The sequence below is a fragment of the Maniola hyperantus genome, chromosome 27, assembly GCF_902806685.2.
Source record: "Maniola hyperantus chromosome 27, iAphHyp1.2, whole genome shotgun sequence".
Lineage (NCBI taxonomy): Eukaryota > Metazoa > Arthropoda > Insecta > Lepidoptera > Nymphalidae > Maniola > Maniola hyperantus.
The window spans coordinates 1783830-1805750 of record NC_048562.1 but is presented as its reverse complement, the minus strand read 5'-3'; the positions used below and the strand labels follow the sequence as shown (position 1 = coordinate 1805750).

Here is a 21921-nt window from a genome sequence, read left to right as displayed (position 1 = left end):
CAGAGAATTCAAGGTGGTCTGTGGTTGTGTATCATGATGTGTAGGTGTATGTGAGATGTATAAGTATAATATTTGTGTAAACTGAGAATAGGTATTAGTAGAACATAGAACAATTAGAGCTAAGGTTATTATTGTTAGATAAATCATACTGTTTACAAATTGACTTTTAAAATTAAGCTTAATCTTGAAGAGACCCCTATATAGTCACGTTCCTTGCAAAAGATACGGAATTTGAGCTTCATTTTTTATTGTGATAATTGGGGAATTTTCATCCTTTCTTATTAGTACTTTGCCGTAGGCTGTCCAGCAAAATCTGTATGCCTTCGTCTTTATGAGTTCGCGTGCCAGAAAAAAGAGACGGGCCCCTTTAGGGGTAAGATGATCCGACACAAAAATAGGAGTGTCTTCTGCAGTACGGTGTCCCAGGTTTTTGGCACATAGTTTTGAATTGTATTTAACGTTGTAGCTTTTACACCTTTTTAAAAGTTCGGCCTTTAGTATAGTAGATGAGATTTCAACTACTATTGGTGTGTTCTTAGTACCATCTTTCTTCCCGCGTACTCTGTAAATATCATTAATGTCATTCGCTGTTATGCTGCTGCCAACACATTTGGACAAGCAGGTGACCATTTCTATAAGGTCCTCTTTTGTTTCGTTAACTTTTTTGGGTACATTTTTAATTTCAAAATTGGCTTTTCTACTTGTTCTTTGTATGTCCTCTATTTTTTCTTCTAGAATATTAATATATTTCCTATCTTCTTTAGCCTGTGATTCCAATTTGTCAATTTTTGCTTTAAACTCCTCATTCTGACTGGTCAAAAATGCAATAGTATTCTCAATATTACGATTAGTTACTTGAATATCCTTAAGAGTGGGTGCTATTTTCTTTAATTCTTGTTCTTGCACCGAAAACAGAGATTTAATCATATTTTTCATTTCTTCCCGAAAAATGCATAATTCTGAAGTTATGTCCTCATCCCGTTTTCTTTTGTGTCGAATTGACATAAAATTTGGCGGTGTAGTATCCCTTTGACAAATATCATCTATATTATTGTTATAAGCTTGTTGTGTTGAGTCGTGTTCTCAAAAAACATGGTTACCCCAAGCAAGCGGATGTGAGTGAACGGGACGGCTGGCGTATATTGTGCGCACTCTCACTCGCGCGGTTCGAATCAGCTGATCCATGCGGTCATTCAACTAGGTGTCCAAACTTGCAGGACTTTAAAGTATTTTTTTTGGCAAAATATAACCCGTAGTAAAAATGATTGCAATGGATTCTGTTACTGATTCTGAACAAACTACTTTCGGGTTTTGCGTGCCTATACTAAAGACAGAGTTAAAACTAGATTGAGGTACCTATACCTCTTACATAAATCTGTCTCGTTTTAACTCGATCTTAAGTATGAGCAAAGTCAAAGTGCGCTCTATAGATCTCAGCCTAAGAATTCGTAAGACCGCTGGATGTGGAATAGACGCCTAACATCTCAAAACAATGAATATATTAGTGCTTTAGCAATTTTTCTTTTGGGGATATGTTGTTTAAATTACCCGTAAGAGTAAATTGGGATGATTAGGAGAAAAATCCTTGAGTGCTAAAAAGACAACAGTCTTCAAATCATTTCAAAGTTACTCGAGTACGTTTGATACCTGGGTCTGAGGTTGAGATCTATAGAGCGCACTTTGATTTTGCTTAGACTTAAAACACTGTTAAAACGAGACCGCGTTATATCGTTGGCATAAATCTGTCTCGTTTTAAGTGAAACTTCTGAAAATCTGAGCAAAGTCAAAGTACGCCTTATAGATTTCAGCCTGAGACTCCTTGTACAGTGTGGTTAATTCTGTTGTATACATTCTCTAAAGTTCTAAACTAAGCTAAATTGACAGGACTAAATCAAGTACTATCCTTTTCCGCAGGGAATATTATGAGAAGGATAGCAACACCTGTAGTTTAAAGATTGTGTACAACAAAATTGCAACAGCCATCCATTGTTCTGAGTTTAACATCGATGCTAACGCAACAGAGTCGATATATCTGTCTCTTTTTGACCTGTAACGAGTTATATTGGAATGAGTGAGTGATACCTAACAATGAGTGAACAGCTTGAAGAAGCTACGTCCCTTTTCTGGCGCTGGCCCCATCAGCATTGGGACTTGGTTCTTGTGGGTAATGGTGATCTGAAAATAAAAACCAGAAAAATTATTAATTTATAATGTTTATGATAGTGACGATTTTATGAAAATAGCTGGAAAAAGAAGGAAGAAGTCATGGTTACGTAGCATAAGGGAGTAGACTGGCATAAAAACAGTTGGAGAACTATTCCACTTAGCCATGGACAAGGAGAAGCTTAAACAACTGACTGCTGACCTTCAGTAATGGAGAGGCACTTGAAGAAGAAGCCTTGCCCAAAAACATTGCGTTCTAAGTATTAAAATCACAGGCCACCTAAGTACTGCTTTTCAGAATAAAATTGAAAAATAATTGAATGAATGAAATGAAAAACGTCGTATTTAACCTTGCAAGGAGGCTGCATCCACGGTTCGCCATCGATTTGCATGGGGAACGTGCGCTTGGTTGTAATTGTTATAGAACTGCACTGCGCTAAGCGACGCCCTGACGCTCGAAGACCTGCTCACAAAATATCAGCTGTTCAATAATCATTCATAAATAAAAAAACAATTAATCATTCGTTCCTTCCTTCACTCTTTCATTCATTATTTCATTGAGTCATTCCTTATTACATTCATTCTATCATTCATTCTTCCGTCACCGTTTCAGCTGATGTACTTTGGATAATGGATATCCACAGTTTTATCCATATTTCCATATTAATATAAAAAATGCAAAAGTGTGTCTGTCTGTCTGTCTTCTAGCTTTTCCCGGCCCAACAGTTTAACCGATTTTAATGAAATTTGGTACAGAGTAAGCGTACATCCCGAGGAAGGATATAAGCTACTTTTTATCCCGGAAAATTAAAGATTACCACGGTATTCCTAAAGGCCTATCCGTTTAAATGAAATTTGGTATAGCGGTAGCTTGCATTCCAACCTTTTTGGCTGATATTTACGGTCCACATTTTAAGCGCTTATTTCATTTCTTGAGCATTTTATTGCAATGTCACAATCAGAAAATTAATGAAATAAACTTTTACAAATGACCGTAGTAGGTATTTATCTATAATTTTTGACCTACCTGTCCGAACTTGTCCCATATGTAAACAGTTTTCTAATCCAATCACTTCTATTAATTTGTCGCCTATATCTGAAACAAAAACATACTTAATATAATATTATATTTTAAGTTTACTTCTTTCAACATAATTAGGACTAATCAATTAATAGGAGTTGTCTCTAATAAAAATAAAGCCAAGAAGTATGCCGCGAGATTTTAGCTTGGGATGAACCATTAGTTTATTTTAAGGGTTCCGTAGCGGAAGTCTTATTACTAAGTTTCCACTGTACGTCCATCTGTTTGTCTGGCTGTCAGCGGGCTGTATCTTATAAACCACAATAGGTTGAGAGTTGAAATTTTCATAGTGTGTATTGCTGGTATAACAACAATTAATTTTAAAAATTAAAATTTCAAAATTGCCTCCATGGAATTAAAATGTGTTATTTCTTGTACGATGGTACGGAACCCTTCATGTGCGTGACCGACTCGCAGTTGGCCAGTTTTTTTTTTGTATTTCTAACCTTGTTGTGCATTAGGGAAGCGCCCTCGCCTATGCGCTCCACTGGCGCCCCACAAGTTCGAGCCCCCGTGCGCGTACGGAATGTTGAGTAGCGCTACGCCCTGTAGGGCTACGCCTTTTGACAGCTCCAGCGAGGATCCGTCACACTGTAAGATTAAAATTAATTTTATCGTATATTATTCGTTCAATCATTCATTCATTCTTTGATTTTTACTTACACTTGATAAATTAAATAAAAAATGGTAAGGGCTTTTAGAACAGATAAATTAAACTTTGGATATATATATTTTTAATTTTACCGTAAATAAGCATTCGTTTAATCATTCATTCTTTGATTTTTAATTATATTTAATATTTTTATAATTTAATACTTTTACTCTCTTTTTCTCTTTACTGTATATATTTTTGGTACAAATAAAAAAAATGTACTTAGTGTAAATAATAATACCATTGCCATGATAGTTACCACGATATCAATATTCTCGTGTAGATTCTTGCAGCTAGCAGCAAATTGCTCGGACGTAGCGAACTCGAAATACCACAATTTATTCTTCATCCGGGAACTGAATTTGTCCGGGTTTCGTTCCCTTTCTGTATGGAACTTCACGCAGATTGCTGCATCCTGGAAAAGGATTTTTAAATTATATTTTACAAGTGGTTTGCTCCGAACTAAAACCTTGCAGTAACCTATAATTACATTATTGTGAACTTATGTTAGAAATTCTGATGCCCATTAATAATGAAATGATTTCGTTTCTTTATAGTGTTTATTTATCTTATATTAGAATTTGTTCTTCAAGTACAGGATATAACTGAAATTATACACAAGTTTTAATATCTAATATTTAGCCGTTTTTGACATATTATAGCGCTGAATTCAAACTCCACTTTAAAGCCCCCCATTTCGTATGGGAGCCCCCCTGAAATTCCTTCTCCATTCTATATTTCAGCCAAATCAGTTCAATCATTGGAGCGCGAAGGAGTAAGTAGTAACAAACATTCAAATATTTGTAGATTCGATGTCGATTTAGTTTAGTTTAGAGATTGTGTATTCATAATTATTATTATGTTACTATCCAACAATTTTTTAACTAATGAATGAAAAATTCAGGAATTAATGAATGAATCAGTAAACTAACTATTTGACAATTATAAATTGACCCCTAAAAGTGTGTTTTCATTCAATCATTCATTCATCCATTCATTTACAGATGATTAAAGTAGATAGTTAATACTTACAACACCTACAGAGAAATAGTTGTTGATTATGGTGTATGGGACAGACGTAGGGTGGGGCGTCGAGTCTGGCATTTGGACGAATTCACACTGAAAAGCATATAAACAAGTACATAAATCACGGGGCTAAAATAAGAAGTGAACTGAGAGTTCTCAATAATTTTCTCAAAGGTGTGTGAAGTCTGCCGATCCGCACTTGGCCAGCGTCACAAATTATGGCTTAAACCTAATTCTGAGAGAAGACCCGTGCTCAGTGATAGGCTGGCGATAGGTTAATCATGATGATGATGAATTAAATTTTTTTAAATAGCAAAATCAGATGTTTGATGCTGGCTTTACCTCGTCATTGGAATTTTCAACATGGATCTGCCATCTGTCCATCATCACGGTGCTCGCTCGTGCTATTTTGTCCAAGATCTTGTGAATTGATTCACCTTCATATCTGAAAACGTTGAAAATTTAAATAATTATTATTATAAGTTAAAATATACAACGTTAGTTTTAGTATAGGTGTAAAGGTAGGTGTTAATCAAACCACCATTAGGAGACAACTGACTTTATTGGATAGTTCACTGGCCGAGCCTACCTACATAATATTATATTTTTATACTAACTACCTACTACAATAGGTACGCAAAACCTGAAAGTAGTTTGTTCAGAATCAGTAACATTCGATTGCAATCATTTTTACTACGGGTTATATTTGGACCAAAAAGTACTTTAAAATCCTGCAAGTTTGGACACCTAGTTGAATGACCGCATGGACGATCTGATTCGAGCCGCGCAAGCGAGAGCGCGCACCGGTCGACACTAGCTGTCCCGTTCGCTCATAGCCGCTCGCTTGGGGTGACCATGTTTTTCGAGGACAACGACTAAACACAACAAGCTTATAACTCCGTAAATTTACATTAAATATTTTTGAAATTTTATACGTTTGTACTATTATTCGACACGTGTTTCGGTTTTTAACTAACGTTGTATATAAATATCCTTTTCTAATGAATATAATGAAAATAATAATTTTAATAATATCACTACTTTGTAGTTTTATAATAAATAAATAAATAAATAATTTATTGTTTCACAAAAATTACAACCAAAATTAGGTTAAGCCACCGATGCCTAAAATAAGTTGTACACTCGTGTTATAGGCATCAGTCGTGCAATATGATGATTACTATAGAGACGGAGAGAAGTTAATAGAGCTCGAATTTTTGTCTCTGTTATTTGTATGGGATTACGTAACAGAGAGAGCTCTATTAACTTTACTCCGTGGATAGTGTGTGGAGTATAATCATTTGATTACTATATGTTACATTATTATATTCTTACCCTCCACCCCACCGAAGACACCTAGCCAAATCATTGCCTGTACCTAGAGGTATAACTCCGACTGCGGGCCGAATGTCTGTCTCTACTTTATCTGGAACACAAACAATATACAGGTGTGATTGTTTTATATTTTTACAAAAGAATATTAGCCATGATTCCCCTTTCCCCTCCAACTAAGTAACAATACAATAGTGCAACGGCTGGGGTTTGAACCGGCGACCTTTCGGATTTCAGTCCGCTCCCTTAATCGTTGAGCTATTGAGGCTCTAATTAGAACGCTAGCAAAAACTTAGTGCTATTATTATACTACCTAAACACAATCCAATACCAATAACCTTTGCCCTATACTTGTAGTTTTAGTGATTAAGTAATTTTCAAACCCGCAATGTATAGTGGGGCTAAATTTGGGGTCAATGCTCCGCCTACGACGTGGCATTGACCCCGCGGTACATATCTACGCAACGTTTGTTGACCTCTAGCGTCAGTCAAATGTTTTACTTGCAATAAATTGCGATCACTAATCATTTAGATTAGTGATCGCAATAATATAAAAGGAAAAGGTGACTGACTGACTGACTAATAATTAATCTATCAACTCACAGCTCAAAGTACTGAACGGATTGGGCTGAATATGCCATGCAGTGCAGATAGCTATTATGACGTAGGCATCCACTAAACAAGAATTTATGAGAATTCAACCCCTAAGGGAGTGAAATAGGGTTAGAAATATATGTAGTCCACGCGGACAAAGTCGCAAGCATAAGCAAGTAATAATCATAATTATCACCAACATATATTAACAACCGACCATCAAAAAGAGTAATTTATTATCTATTTTGAATAAACAGTTTTTTTTGTGGTATCTTATCGGCAATCATCAGAACTATCAACTATCCTCGTTTTTGCTAGCGTTCTAATTACACTCTGTATATACCGCGGATGTAGTTGCGAAGAAAAGCTACTGGCTAATTATACAGATACTAGCTTATGCTCGCGACTTCGTCCGCGTGGACTACACAAATTTCAAACCCCTATTTCACCCCCTTAGGGGCTGAATTTTCCAAAATCTTTTGTTAGCGGACGCCTACGTCATAATAGCTATCTGCATGCCAAATTTCAGCCCGATCCGTCCAGTAGTTTGAGCTGTGCGTTGATAGATCAGTCAGTCAGTCAGTCATTCAGTCAGTCAGTCAGTCAGTCAGTCAGTCACCTTTTCCTTTTATATATTTAGATTACCTCAGTTGAAGTCACAGTCAATAGCGAATTTTTCAATACAAAAAAATCTTTTTAACGTTTAAACTACCGTGAGTGATTTCCATTCTAAATAAAACCGGGACAGATATTATTTAGAACAAAAAAATCTAATGGAAACGTTATAAAGTAAAAAGCAAACATACCCATAGTTTCCAAAACCCAGCCAACTGTACCGTCGCCACCGCAGCATATTACCCTGTAGTTTCTTACGTCTTTGAACATTTGCAAACCTAGGCGAGAAAGAAAACATTTAGAAAGAAAGAAAGAATTCAAATATTAAATAATTAAAAAAAAAATATCGAAAGAACCAAAAAGTGAATGAATGAAGGAATGATTTTTATGAGAATAATTATTTTACAATATATAAATGTCCAAAATATATGAATGAATATATGATAGAATATCCAAAAGTCTTTCAGTACCCGAGTAATTTTGTCTCAGAAACCAATATAATGAATGAATGAATGTAAAATCTTGAAAAAAATTAATGAACGTTCTAAAGGTTGACTCAAAAGATTAATACTCTTTAATGGGATCGAATAAAAAAACCCAACCTTGCATTGGCCCGCCCTTCGCTATGTCATGAACCTGCCTAGGGTTCAAGATATACTGGAGCTTCCTTAAAACCCTGGAACCTTGCCTGCCACCAGACTTGGGGTTGATAAACACGAGTAAAGGGCACGTCCCTTCGAGTGGACTTATTTGAAAAGAGATGGGAGGAGCTCGATGTTCTTTTATGTCTTCTTTCTTCTCTTCTGTTGGAGCGGACATTGATGTTGGAAGAGATATTGAGAGTGGTATCGATTGCTGAAAATAAAATTAATATTTTTAATTGAAATAAATAATATTTTATTGTGGTGTTTGGTTGTTACGAGTATTTCAATGTAACGAAAATCCTAGTTCATTCATCATTTATTTTATTATTAATTTATTACATTAAAACCATTGATAAAGATGATGGACAAAAATTGTATGGACGTGTGCCCCAGAATGTACAGAGATGATATTATATGTGCCATACAATAAGTAAAAATCTTCTATTTTAAGAAAAAAAAGGCGCATGTTGTTTTGCAGTCGTGGCATTAAGTTTGTGATTCACATGACAGCCTTAAGCACAAGTAACTTCATTTATTCATTCTTTCATTCATTCATACATTCATTCATGCACTCTTTCGTTCATTCACCAACCTGTTCAGTGTTATTCCGATGTGGCAACGATCGTTGTCGGTCCAGCACGAGTGGTCGGATCGCCGTGGGTGGTAGAATATGTTTAGCATGACGCCCCAAAGTACAAGCCCCGCCAGCACTGCCCACGCAGCGGTTATGAAGCTGAAAATGGACAACGATAAATGATTAGAGCTAATGAGCTGAAAGAATGAATGAATGAATGAATGAAAGAATGTATTAATGAATGAGTGAATGAATAAAATTATTGCATAACATGAATGGATTAAACAACTACATTGAATGAAAGGATCAGAAATCAATTAATCCATACTTCCATACTAATATTATAAATGCGAAAGTGTGTTTGTGTATCTGTCTGTCTGTCTATCTGCTAGTTTTTCACGGCCCATCCGTTCAACCGATTTTGACGAAATTCGGTATAGAGATAGCTTGTATCCCGGGGAAGGACATAGGCTACTTTTTATCCCGGAAAATCATAGTTCCCACGGTATTTTTGAAAACCGAAATCCACGCGGATGAAGTCGCGGGCATCATCTATTGAAGAATAAATTATTATCCATACTTCCATACTAATATTATAAATGCGAAAAAGTGTCTGTCTGTTTGTCCTCGACGTTGAAATTATTGTATACAGCAAACCCTTTACTTTACTAAAAAAGCTGTGATAGCCCAGTGGTTAGGACGTCCGCCTTATAATCGGAGGTCGGGGGTTCGATCCCGGGCACGCACCTCTAACTTTTCGCAGTTATGTGCGTGTTGATTAATTAAATATCACTTGATTTAACGGTGAAGAAAACATCGTGACGAAAACCTGCATGCCAGAGTTCCCCATAACGTTCTCTAAGTGTGTGAAGTCTACCAATCCGCACATGCTGGCCATGTGGTAGACTATGGCCAAAATCCTTTTCACTCTGAGAGGAGACCCGTGCTCTGTAGTGAGCCGGCGATGGGTTGACCATGATGATGATGAAACCCTTTACTTACAGTGATATGACACCATCGGCAGTGCAGGCCGGTGATGCCGTTGTAGCCTTTGATCTTTTTCCGACACCGCGCGCATTTGCCGTGACAATTCCCTGAAACGGTAAAAAAGCCAGTAATAAAATATAGGTTCTTCCAGCTATACTCACGTATCTAGTCAGTCAGCTTTTCCTTTTTAGGGTTCCGTAGTAAACAAGGAACCCCTAAAGTTTCGTCATGTCCGTCCGTCCTCAGTTAATCTCAGAGAGTATTAGTGCTAGAAATCTGTAATTTGGCATGGGTATAAATATTTTAGCGTTTAAACTATCGTGAGTGATTTCCATTATATATAGTATATTTCTACGGCAATACTCACGTATCCAGTCGACGTTAGCCCGACTAGTTTCGAACCCATCCGGGGTCCTTTATCAAGGGGGTCAGTTCGCAGTCTTAAGCGTGACGCGTGCGCGAACTGACACCCTTGATAAAAGACCCCGGATGGGTTCGAAACTAGTCGGGCTAACGTCAACTGGATACGTGAGTATAGCCGTAGAAATATACGGTATAACCAACAAAGTGATGAAATAAAATTGTGATAATTTTTTTTTAGGGTAGCTCCCCTACATGTAAAGTGTGTGTGTGTGTGTGTGGGGTATCGTTGAATAGGTCTTTTAAAAATACTGTGGGTGTGGGAACATCATTTTTGGATTTCTAGATCCGTTTGTAAAATATGATGTTTAAAAGTGCTAATTTTTATTAGCGTCAAGTGCTTATACTTTTTGGCTGATAAAGGGGGGGGCCCTTTATCAGCCAAAAGTATATAGGAACGTGAAAAAATATATAATTAATTTTAAAGGAAAACTGTCATGGCTAAGTTGTGACTACAGAACCCTACACTGCGCGTGGCCCGCCACGCACTTGGCCGGTTTTATATATTTAAGTAGATTAAGATATTTTCTGTTTATACCTTCGACCCAATGATGCGCCAAAGTAGCCGGAGCACGTCTGGACTTGGAGTAGGTGGCGATGCACGAGGCGGGCGCGCGTTGCACGCAGCGCTCGTGCACCGTGAACTTGCAAACTGCACGCACAATTTTGTACAACGTTAGTACAAATAGTCACCCAAAAACGCGAAGCAAGCCCGAAAATTTTCTTTAATTTCACAAATAAAAAAAATTATTGTGCTTGCTTCGCTCGCGCTCCATGAACAATTCATTCTCGAATCTAGTATACAAGCAGATTTATTCTGCAAAACTTAAGGAAGAATGTATACGAAAGAAGAAGGAAAAAGGATTACTCCTTACTTCGCCGTCCCCTTTGACATTAGTGTCAAGGACTAGAAGTGTCATTAAGGGTAGGTACTGCTATCATGTCATGTAGAAAATTGAGCTCTACTCACATATATAACAGAGTCCCTTCTTCCCTAACCCGACGAGCATGTTGAGACAAAGATTGCAGTACGCCGGTCGGTTGAAGTGTTTCAACCTCCACGCGTGCTCGCCGTCCTCTTTGACATTAGTGTCAAGGCCCAGAAGTACCAGTAAGGGTACTGTCATGTCATGTAGAAAATTGAGTTCTACTTACATATGCAACAGAGTCCCTTCTTCCCTAACCCGACGAGCATGTTGAGACACAGATTGCAGTACGCCCGCGCCGGTCGGTTGAAGTGTTTCAACCTCCACGCGTGCTCGCCGTCCTCTTTGACATTAGTGTCAAGGCCCAGAAGTACCAGTAGGGGTATTGTTGTCATAGAAAATTGAGTTCTACTCACATATACAACAGAGTCCCTTCTTCCCTAACCCGACGAGCATGTTGAGACACAGATTGCAGTACGCCGGTCGGTTGAAGTGTTTCAACCTCCACGCGTGCTCGCCGTCCTCTTTGACATTAGTGTCAAGGCCCAGAAGTACCAGTAAGGGTATTGTTGTCATGCTGTAAAATTAAATACAAGCCAGAAGTAAAGTTCACTCGTCTTCGTGAATAGCAAGAACTATAATCTATATCTATATCCATACTAATATTATAAATGCGAAAGTGTGTCTGTCTGTCTGTCTGCTAGCTTTTCACGGCCCAACCGTTTTTTTTTTTTTTTTTTTTTCGTTCAACCGATTTTGATGAAATTTGGTACAGAGTTAGCTTATATCCCGAGGAAGGACATAGGCTACTTTTTATTCCGGGAAATTAAAGAGTTCCTACGGGATTTAAAAAACCTAAATCCACCCGAATGAAGCATCATCTAGTAGGTGTATAAAATTGAAAGTCCTAACTGACTGACTCACTGACTTTGTATATCAACGCACGGCCTAAACCGCTGGTCCTAGAGACATGCAATTCGGAGAGTGTGTGAGGGTGAAAATCCACCTCTAAGGGGGGGTAAATAGGGGATGGAAGTTTATATGTAAGTCTATCATTTTTAAAGTAACATCGATATAAATTGGTATTCAGGCTTTCGGTTAAGAATAACGATTTTTGAAAATTATTTCCAAGGTAACTTACCCCCCTCTTTTCCACTCATCAAGTGAGACAGTGCCGTCTGCGTCGTAATCTATTTCCAAGGTAACTTACCCCCCTCTTTTCCACTCATCAAGTGAGACAGTGCCGTCTGCGTCGTAATCTATTTCCAAAGTAACTTACCCCCCTCTTTTCCACTCATCAAGTGAGACAGTGCCGTCTGCGTCGTAATCTATTTCCAAAGTAACTTACCCCCCTCTTTTCCACTCATCAAGTGAGACAGTGCCGTCTGCGTCGTAATCTATTTCTACCATCATGTCTTGTAGAATCTGAAACAGAATAATAAGTACGATTATGGGCAATCTAAGACTGTTCTCTATCGGTCGAAGTCAAGTGTGAGTGGTTGAAGTGCACCAGACACCCAGGTGGTGAGGGTGAAATTTCTTACGGACCAGAGGCAGATTTGCATTCTTGGCCGCCCTAGGCCCCAGGGTCATTTGGCCGCCCCTTTCTCAGTCATTAATCATGACCGTAGCCAGCTGCGCGATTGCGGGAGAATGACAGCTACAGTGTCACGATCGCAATCACCTCTGATTGGTTGATGTTCGCTCACTATTAACTACAATGCATTATTGCAACAAGAATCGCACAAATTCAGCCAATCAGAACAATTGAGATTGTAATAATGATTGATGCAGGTTTTAGACAATCGCCCTACTGGAATTGTGATTTTTAAAAAAAAGAATATTAGCCATGTTAAATGACAAATACTCCCCTTTCCTCTCCAACTAAGCGTCAGGCTTGTGCTAGGAGTAGGTACGACAATAGTGCAACGGGCGGGGTTTGAACCGTCGACCTTTCGGTATTCAGTCCACTCCTTTACCGGTTGAGCTATTGAGGCTTGCGGGGGGGGGGGGGGGGGGGGGGGGGGGGGGGGGTTAATGCATGTGTGACTGTCTGTCTATTTGATACATTTTCACCATCCACCTTCAAAGCTAAAATGTTGTACTATTCAGAGATAGTTAGCTTGCATTCCGGAAACGATTGCGGCCCGCCATAATGACATGCGTGAGCCTTTAGAATATTTAGATACTTCGAATTATTTCTCGTTATCATTAGTGAATTTTTTGTCACGATTGCCCGCCCCTAATATCTGGCCGCCCTAGGCCCGGGCCCAATGAGAAATCAGCCAATGCTTACGGTGGCGTGCGGTGCGGTTGTAGAAAAAGCAGGTTGGAATGAGGTCATACAACTCTTCAGAACACTCCCCATTATAAAGGCGTTATATAGATAGGTACACAGATCTCACCGGTTTAAGCTCCGACGTCTCCCAGCCCAGATACTCAGCCACTGTCATCATCTGGTTGACGATGCAGTCCATCTCGTTGGTGTCCAACACACCATTGCCGTCGGTGTCGTACAGGCGGAACATGACTGTGAAATGTTAAAAATATTCTGAGGACAACCTAATTTTAGAGTATTCGCATCCTCTTCTTACTAATGTAATGTGAAAAGGACAGACGCAGTTTGACAGTTTTAAATTTAATTTTTAGATGGTAAAACCCGTGATTTTAGCGCACAGTCGCGAGCCTACTGTTTAAATTTCAGAGCGTAATTCAAATAAAACCTTCAAAACACCCATATTTATACAAATTCACTCAAGGCGGCCTCCTAGCAACCAATCGTATGACATCGAATGGGTGAAATATCAAAGTCAAAGTCAAAGTCAAATGATTTATTCAAAATAGGTAATAAATTACTCTTATTGATGGTCTGGTATGGTGTTAGATTATAGCAATTATCAAACTAGATATTACAAATTATCAAATTAGATATCAATTTTATCAAACTACCTTCATTATTTATCTTTTGTATGTATAATAGGGAAAGGCGACTGGCTCACTGATCTATCAACGCACAGCTTAAACCACTGACAGATCGGGCTGAAATTTGGCATGCAGATAGCTATTATGACGTATGCATCCGCTAAGGAAGGATTTTTGGAAATTCAACCCCTAAGGGGGAAAAATAGGCGTTTGAATTTTATATAATCATAAGTTAGTCTTATATAATTTCTAACAATTCAAATCAATTTTTAAAAAATACTTAGACTAGCGAAAAGGTTCATACTCACACTCAAGCTTATCTTCTGGTCTGCCAGCTTCTAGAAGGGAGAGGTAACACACGATGTCCTTGAGGGAAACCCGCGCTGTGTGGACCTCTATAGTGGAGGGTCGACGCATGAGGTGTTTGTAATCTGAAACATTATATTGTAAGAAATGTTAATGAGTAATTACTAATTAGTATAGTTCGCGACAGATCTACATGGAAATCGGGGAGGCGAGTCATGCAAGGGGGAGTGGGAGGGGGGAGGGGGAGGTGGTAAGTAATAATTTTACTCTTATTTGGTTGTGTACCAAAAAAATATCGATATCAAATTACCCAGTATGTGATGTCGTACCTCACCAGAAAGTTGCCACCTCGACCTGTCGCGAACTATACATTATATAAATACGTATAAACCTTTCTCTTGAATCACTCTATCTACTGATGAAAACTGCATTAAAATCTGATGCGTAGTTTAAAAGATCTAAGCGTACAGAAGAACAGACGGCGGGAAGCGACTTTGTTTCATACTATGTAGAAGATACCTTCTATTTCAGGAGTTACTGCTCTTCCGGCTAGAGTTGCGCGACATCTGACTGTGGCTCGGGCTGTTCTCCACTCGCCCGAGACATAGCTCGTGTGACAAGAATGGGGGGTGTGTCGTCACGGAGAACATTGGGTGTAGCCTAACTAGCCTATAGAGGTTATAGACAAAGAGAGAGTAGGTACCTTCTATTTTAGTGGACTGGTTGACTGGTGAGAGTTGCGCGACATCTGACTGTGGCTCGGGCTGTTCTCCACTCGCCCGAGACATAGCTCGTGTGACGAGTATGGGGGGTGTGTCGTCACGGAGAACATTGGGTGTAGCCTAACTAGCCTATAGAGGTTATAGACAAAGAGAGAGTAGGTACCTTCTATTTTAGTGGACTGGTTGACTCGCAAGGAGTTGCTGCTCTTCCGGCTACAGTTGCGCGACATCTGACTGTGGCTCGGGCTGTTCGCCACTCGCCCGAGACATAGCTCGTGTGATGAGTATGAGGGATGTGTTGTCCCGGAGAACATTATAGAGGTTATAGACAAAGAGAGAGTAGGTACCTTCTATTTTAGTGGACTGGTTGACTGGTGAGAGTTGCGCGACATCTGACTGTGGCTCGGGCTGTTCTCCACTCGCCCGAGACATAGCTCGTGTGATGAGTATGAGGGATGTGTTGTCCCGGAGAACATTATAGAGGTTATAGACAAAGAGAGAGTAGGTACCTTCTATTTTAGTGGACTGGTTGACTGGTGAGAGTTGCGCGACATCTGACTGTGGCTCGGGCTGTTCTCCACTCGCCCGAGACATAGCTCGTGTGACGAGTATGAGGGATGTGTTGTCCCGGAGAACATTATAGAGGTTATAGACAAAGAGAGAGTCGGTACCTTCTATTTTAGTGGACTGGTTGACTGGTGAGAGTTGCGCGACATCTGACTGTGGCTCGGGCTGTTCTCCACTCGCCCGAGACATAGCTCGTGTGACGAGTATGAGGGATGTGTTGTCCCGGAGAACATTATAGAGGTTATAGACAAAGAGCGAGTAGGTACCTTCTATTTTAGTGGACTGGTTGACTGGTGAGAGTTGCGCGACATCTGACTGTGGCTCGGGCTGTTCTCCACTCGCCCGAGACATAGCTCGCGTGACGAGTATGGGGGGTGTGTCGTCACGGAGAACATTGGGTGTAGCCTAACTAGCCTATAGAGGTTATAGACAAAGAGAGAGTAGGTACCTTCTATTTTAGTAGACTGGTTGACTCGCAAGGAGTTGCTGCTCTTCCGGCTAGAGTTGCGCGACATCTGACTGTGGCTCGGGCTGTTCTCCACTCGCCCGAGACATAGCTCGTGTGCCGAGTATGAGGGGTGTGTTGTCACGGAGAACATTGGGTGGACGCTGCCTGTAAAACAAGAAGTTTATTTTCTTTTTTTTTATTCAGATACAAGTTAGCCCTTGTCTGCAATCTCACCTTGTACGATAGTGGAAAGTGAAGGTGAAATAAAAAGTGAATAATGTGGTGGCGCTCATTGGTGAAGGCCTATGGCTATATACCCACCAGTTCTACTCCTGGAAGCTTTGTCAGCGCCATCCACGGAGTCTGTTGAACTCTTCCCGAGCTGCTGCAACCTCTCTGCAAGGCCGTGGATCTTGGACGCGAGGCTGAGTTTACCCTGCAAAGTAAAACGTCGCCATGTTTATTTTTTCCCACGTTTTCAGTGATCATTGAATGATAACCACAGAGCTCATAGGGTTCCGTACCTCAAAAGGGAAAAGGAACCCTTATAGGATCACTTTGTTGTCTGTCTATCTGTCTGTCTATCTGTCTGTCCGTCTGTCACAAAATATTATTTTAAAAGAGGGTAATCTTACTTTAAAAGTTGAAAATACTATAATTATTTGTTCATGAACACATTTTTTTAGTGATGTAACCACAAATTCACGGTTTTCGGATTTTTTCCTTAACTTGTGCTATAAGACCTACTATACCTATCTGCCAAATTTATTGATTCTAGTTCAACGGGAAGTACCCTATAGGTTTTCTTGACAGACACGACCGACACACGGACAGACATACAAACAGACAGACACCAAAGTGATCCTGTAAGGGTTCCTTTTTACTTTTGAGCTCATCATGATCAACCCATCGCCGGCTCACTACAGAGTACGGGTCTCCCCTCAGAGCGAGAAGGGTTTTGGCCATAGTCTACCACGCAGGCCATGTGCGGATTGGTAGACTTCACACACCTTCGAGAACATTATGAACAACTCTCAGGCATGCAGGTTTCCTCATGTTTTCCTTCACCGTTAAAGCAAATGATATTTTAATTACTCAAAACGCATATAACTCCGAAAAGTTAGAGGTGCGCGAGGTTAGGAATGTGCGAGGAGGTCCTTTTGAGGTACGGAACCGTAAAAAGAAAGCAGACCAGTACTTGGTGGTCCGCATGGGCGGTGACAGCGGCGCAGGCGGTAGTGGAGCTGGCAGCGGCCATCTCCCGGAGGGCGGGCCTCTTGTCCCTCCGCACGAATGATAGAAACAGATGTCTGGAAAAGAGACCATTACTTTATGTACCCATCACAGCCCACCACCTATAGACGCCTAATAGCATCACCAAGCTTAGGCACTTGCTGTGCATAAAAGTCGGCCCACGCCCGTTCGGTACCCTCATTCCGCACATTTTTTTTATTTTTTTTTATTTAGATACAAGTTGGCCCTTAACTGCAATCTCACCTGGTGGTAAGTGATGATGCAGTCGAAGATGATAGCGGGCTGACCTGGAAGGGGTATGGCAGTTTTTATTAAACCCATACCCCTTTAGTTTCTACACGGCATCGTACCGGAACGCTAAATCGCTTGGCGGCACGGCTTTGCCGGTAGGGTGGTAACTAGCCACGGCCGAAGCCTCCCACCAGACCAGACCAGAAATTATAAAATTCCAAACCCCTGCCAGGAATCGAACCCGAGACCTCCCACTATTAAGACCACAGCGCTCACCACTGCGCCAGGGAGGTCGTCAAAACATTGTTTTGATTACGTGACTTTTAAGTCCACCAATCACAAAAAGCATTCTCCCCTGTCCCCCGCCAACATTTTACGATTTTGTTTCATGCAAAACCTTGTACCTATAATATGCGCAGAGGCGTCTCTAGCCCTTGTGGCGCCCGTGTGCAACCAGTACCCTGGCGCCCTCTAGTCTAGTAGGACAGGGTCAAAATGGAATACTAACAGTTATATTTTCAAACGGAAATTCGGATGCAAATGGTGCAATTTTTAATGATGACGGCGTCGGCCATAACACGAGCGCAGGGCCTTTGAGGGCGCCGGCATCGACGCATCTTTGGAGGTGTCGCAGAGGTGCCCTTAGATCCGGCGCGGCGCCCGTGTGCGCCGCACACCCTGCACCATAGATAAAGACGCCTCTGTATCGACACTGTCGTAGAACATTGTCAGATATGACAATATGACGAAATCGTGATTTTGACACGAATCGCTTTTATAAACAATTTCCTTTCACACAGGAAAAAATTAGAAAAAAATATTCAGTAGTTTTGGAAATATTCAATAGAACAAAGCAGTATTTGAATATCATTCCGAAGAAAAAGATTACTTGTAAAGAAGCGCCGTTATCGCTTGCTTGTCAAATCACGCTCGCGCCGGCGGATCGTCAGTTGCGATGTTGTTAGATGGAAAACAATCGCTTTACAAAGGTTTTTTAGAAATAGCTAATTCTTGTATTGTTAAGCTAATTTTGATATAATAATGATTTAACATCGAAATAATAAAAAACTACGTCGTATAATGTGAAACGACATTGTTCTACAGAATTCAAAAAAATCAAATTTACGCATTTTAAAACTTTATTATGACGATTACTACATACTATGCTTTATACCTGGAAGTTTTCAAGCTTTTTATTTTTGTATATTTTTTGTGTCGTATGTTATCGTAGCGTTGTTTTTGTTCGAAATTTAATTCATTTATTTAGATCGGTTGAGCATATATGACATTGTACTTCGGAACGGTGACAATTTTTTTTTGTCGTGTATTTTGAACTGACTGTATTCTTGGACATATTTCCACATACGCTTTTGTTCGGAATTTTGAAATGTTAATAACACCCTTTTTTAATTGATATTTTTTTTAAATTTGTTGTTTTTATATTTTTATGACTCAGCTTTATAATCTACCACTAAATTTGTTATGATATTGTAGATTCTAAAGTAGATGGATCTAAATCATTTCTACTACCAGATGCGAAAAACCTCGCATTTAACTGAAGGATTATAATACAAACACATAGGAACACATAGGGAGGAGGATTTAAAACAAGAGTGAATAGGCACCTTCTAGGCAAACGCGTCCCATCTTAGGCCACATCATCACTTCCCATCAGGTGTGATCGTGGTCAAGCGTGCACCTATAATAAATAAATAAAAAGGGATGTGTGGCAAGAAGTTTTGGAAGATAACACTGTAAATTTGAACCCCATTCATGTCAACCCCGTGGAATATAGCTGATGCTAACACCAGTTTTGAAAATTCTCTACCCGTCGATCGTTGTCAAAGATTTTGGAAACACTGATGTGGCCACACCTGAATCTCTGTTAACTATTCCAACCCTTATGCCTTCACTAACTAATAGTCACAGCAGCTGTAATCACTTGTTTTGTGCAGATCACGATCACTAGCTTGATGCAATATCATCTTCTCCTAATACTGTAAGCAATACTTGTAGATCTTTGTCTGGATTATATACTACCTGTGCTCCGTCTCCAGGGCGAAAAGAACGTAAGAAATCTAAGGAATCCTAGTCGGAGGTTAAGGAAAAGTTTTACAAATTTCAAAAAGGGGCAAGGTTGTCGCTGAAAAAGTCATGGGTGCACCTTGCAAATGTTACAAATGTGTGGATAGAATTACTTATGAAAAAAGATTAGACTGTTTTACAAGATTTTGGAGTCTAGTCGAGAAAAACATTGGGGGGTTTGTTGTATTTACCCGTAAGCTTGTAAAGAATTAATGATGTCTCAATAAAGACCAATCAAATTTGCGTAAATTCACCTACACATACTATTTACTACACCTCCTCGACCTCCTACGTCTGATTCTAGTATGTTGCTGTATGTCAAACAATGTTCTTGAACTAATTGATTGTCAAGACAGCTCAGATGAATAACTTTTATAGTCTCGTATTGTTTTTTATAGTAATAATAGATACATTTTTAAATATTAAGTAAATTTGATTACTGACCTATAATATTTTTTATAAGACTGTTCACTTAACCGATTCCTAACATATAGATAGTGGTTCCTAACTTAGATGGGCAGGTAACAAAATATGGCTAAGGTTTTTAAAATTTTAATCATAATTAGTATTCTTGGCCTATCCCATTTATGATTGATGAATTATTATTAACATTTTATCATAATTTCCATTCCATTTTTATTACCATGATATTTAATTAGTAATAACGTTTTAAATAATCTCATTTTTTGTGATTCTGATTTGTTTTATGAACCCATAGCGGTATCTATTATAGATTTATATATATATATTAAACCTTTAATTATAATAATATATAAAACAGGTTATAAAAGTTGGTTTTGGTTTTTTATTCCAGTATTAAATGCTAAAGAAATTTACATTTTATTTTTATTTTGAGCTAACCATGTGTTAAAATAATGAAATAAAACCTATCCTCCATTCATAAAAACACTATTCTAGCCAGAGATAAATAAAACAATTGCTAATATTAAAATAATAGTACAGCTTTTTTGAAAAGGTGCCAGTTTTTTTTTATCAAAGGGGTGTATCAAAATTTAACATACAACATCATCTTCTTATGTTATTCCGTAGAAAAATGTGGCATGTTTACATAAGTGAACGCATTTTCCGTAGAAAAACATCCAATTGTAACACAAAGCGTCCTATCTATCGCAGAACAACGTCGGATATCAACATAAATGGACTATTTCTTTAAAAAATAGATATAATTTACTGGTAATTGTCTATAAACAAGCCCTAATATGATGACAAAGGCTATTTGTAAGTTATTATTCATTAATGTAATTAGGAAATGAATTATGCAGAAAAATCCGAGTTCAAAACTTTAAACTGCTCTCCTGTAAAACTAACATTTCGTAGAAGTGACTTTGTTCTATGACAGTGTCGGTATATGCGTAGTCTAGGAGTTGAATTCTCTGTTGTAGCCATATACGTAGAAAGTAGGTATAATACTCGGCAGGTGAGATTTGGAATCTTATAATTTCTTAGTCATCGGAGCGAGACTAATAATAATTAATCTATGTTCTTAGTTTTCTCCTGGTCTGGTCTGGACGTTTCCACCGTGGGTAGTTTAAATATATAAAAGGAAAAGGTGACTGACTGACTGATCTATCAACGCACAGCTATCAATTCAGAGCCTCAATAGCTCAACCGGTATAGGAGTGGACTGAAAACCGAAAGGTCGACGGTTCAAACCCCGCCCGTTGCACTATTGTCGTACCTACTCCTAGCACAAGCTTGACGCTTAATTGGAGAGGAAAGGGGAATATTAGTCATTTAAAAAATGTCTAATATTCTTAAAAAAAAAAACAGCTCAAACTGTAAATTCATCTAAACCTTTATGGTTTTTAGGGTTCCGTACCTCAAAAGGAAAAACGGAACCCTTATAGGATCACTTTGTTGTCTGTCTGTCTGTCAAGAAACCTACAGGGTACTTCCCGTTGACCTAGAATCATGAAATTTGGCAGGTAGGTAGATCTTATACCTGACATTTGGGGAAAATAATTAGTATTTTCAACTTTGGAAGTGAGTGACTATATCAAGTGGGGTATCATATGAAAGGTCTTCACCTGTACATTCTAAAACAGATTTTTATTTATTTTTATGCATCATAGTTTTTGAATTATCGTTCAAAATGTCGTAAAAATACGACTGTAGTACGGAACCCTCATTGCGCGAGCCTGACTCGCACTTAGCCGGTTTTTTTTGCTGTGTCTAAGGCGGACTTGGTAACATTTTTGTTACATTCTTTATGTTGATAATTTAAAAAAAAAACTACTTGATGGATCGGGCTGAAATTTGGCATGCAGTAGCTATTATGATGTAGGCATCCGCTAAGAAATTCCCTGCCAGGAATCGAACCCAGGACCTCTGACTAATAGGTAAGACAGCAC

The 21921-nt window shown here is 39.1% G+C and overlaps 1 protein-coding gene across 1 annotated transcript in view; it reads right to left on the bottom strand.

Moving 5' to 3' along the window:
* Window positions 1-824: 824 nt before the first annotated feature.
* The window catches only part of Dgk (diacyl glycerol kinase 1), a 66757-nt gene continuing 45660 nt past the window's right edge, over window positions 825-21921 (bottom strand). Inside the window, exons 5-24 of the mRNA XM_069508030.1 lie at window positions 17178-17289; window positions 16301-16415; window positions 15980-16144; window positions 14245-14367; window positions 13420-13544; window positions 12363-12439; window positions 11431-11591; window positions 10627-10740; window positions 9684-9775; window positions 8700-8840; window positions 8066-8318; window positions 7655-7741; window positions 6258-6348; window positions 5265-5367; window positions 4929-5015; window positions 4156-4311; window positions 3691-3835; window positions 3191-3259; window positions 2514-2626; window positions 825-2175 (exon numbers count right to left, since the gene is read on the bottom strand). Of these exons, the coding sequence (XP_069364131.1) occupies window positions 2083-2175; window positions 2514-2626; window positions 3191-3259; window positions 3691-3835; window positions 4156-4311; window positions 4929-5015; window positions 5265-5367; window positions 6258-6348; window positions 7655-7741; window positions 8066-8318; window positions 8700-8840; window positions 9684-9775; window positions 10627-10740; window positions 11431-11591; window positions 12363-12439; window positions 13420-13544; window positions 14245-14367; window positions 15980-16144; window positions 16301-16415; window positions 17178-17289 (2422 nt within the window). The 3' untranslated portion in view covers window positions 825-2082. The remainder of the gene's footprint in view (window positions 2176-2513; window positions 2627-3190; window positions 3260-3690; window positions 3836-4155; window positions 4312-4928; window positions 5016-5264; window positions 5368-6257; window positions 6349-7654; window positions 7742-8065; window positions 8319-8699; window positions 8841-9683; window positions 9776-10626; window positions 10741-11430; window positions 11592-12362; window positions 12440-13419; window positions 13545-14244; window positions 14368-15979; window positions 16145-16300; window positions 16416-17177; window positions 17290-21921) is intronic.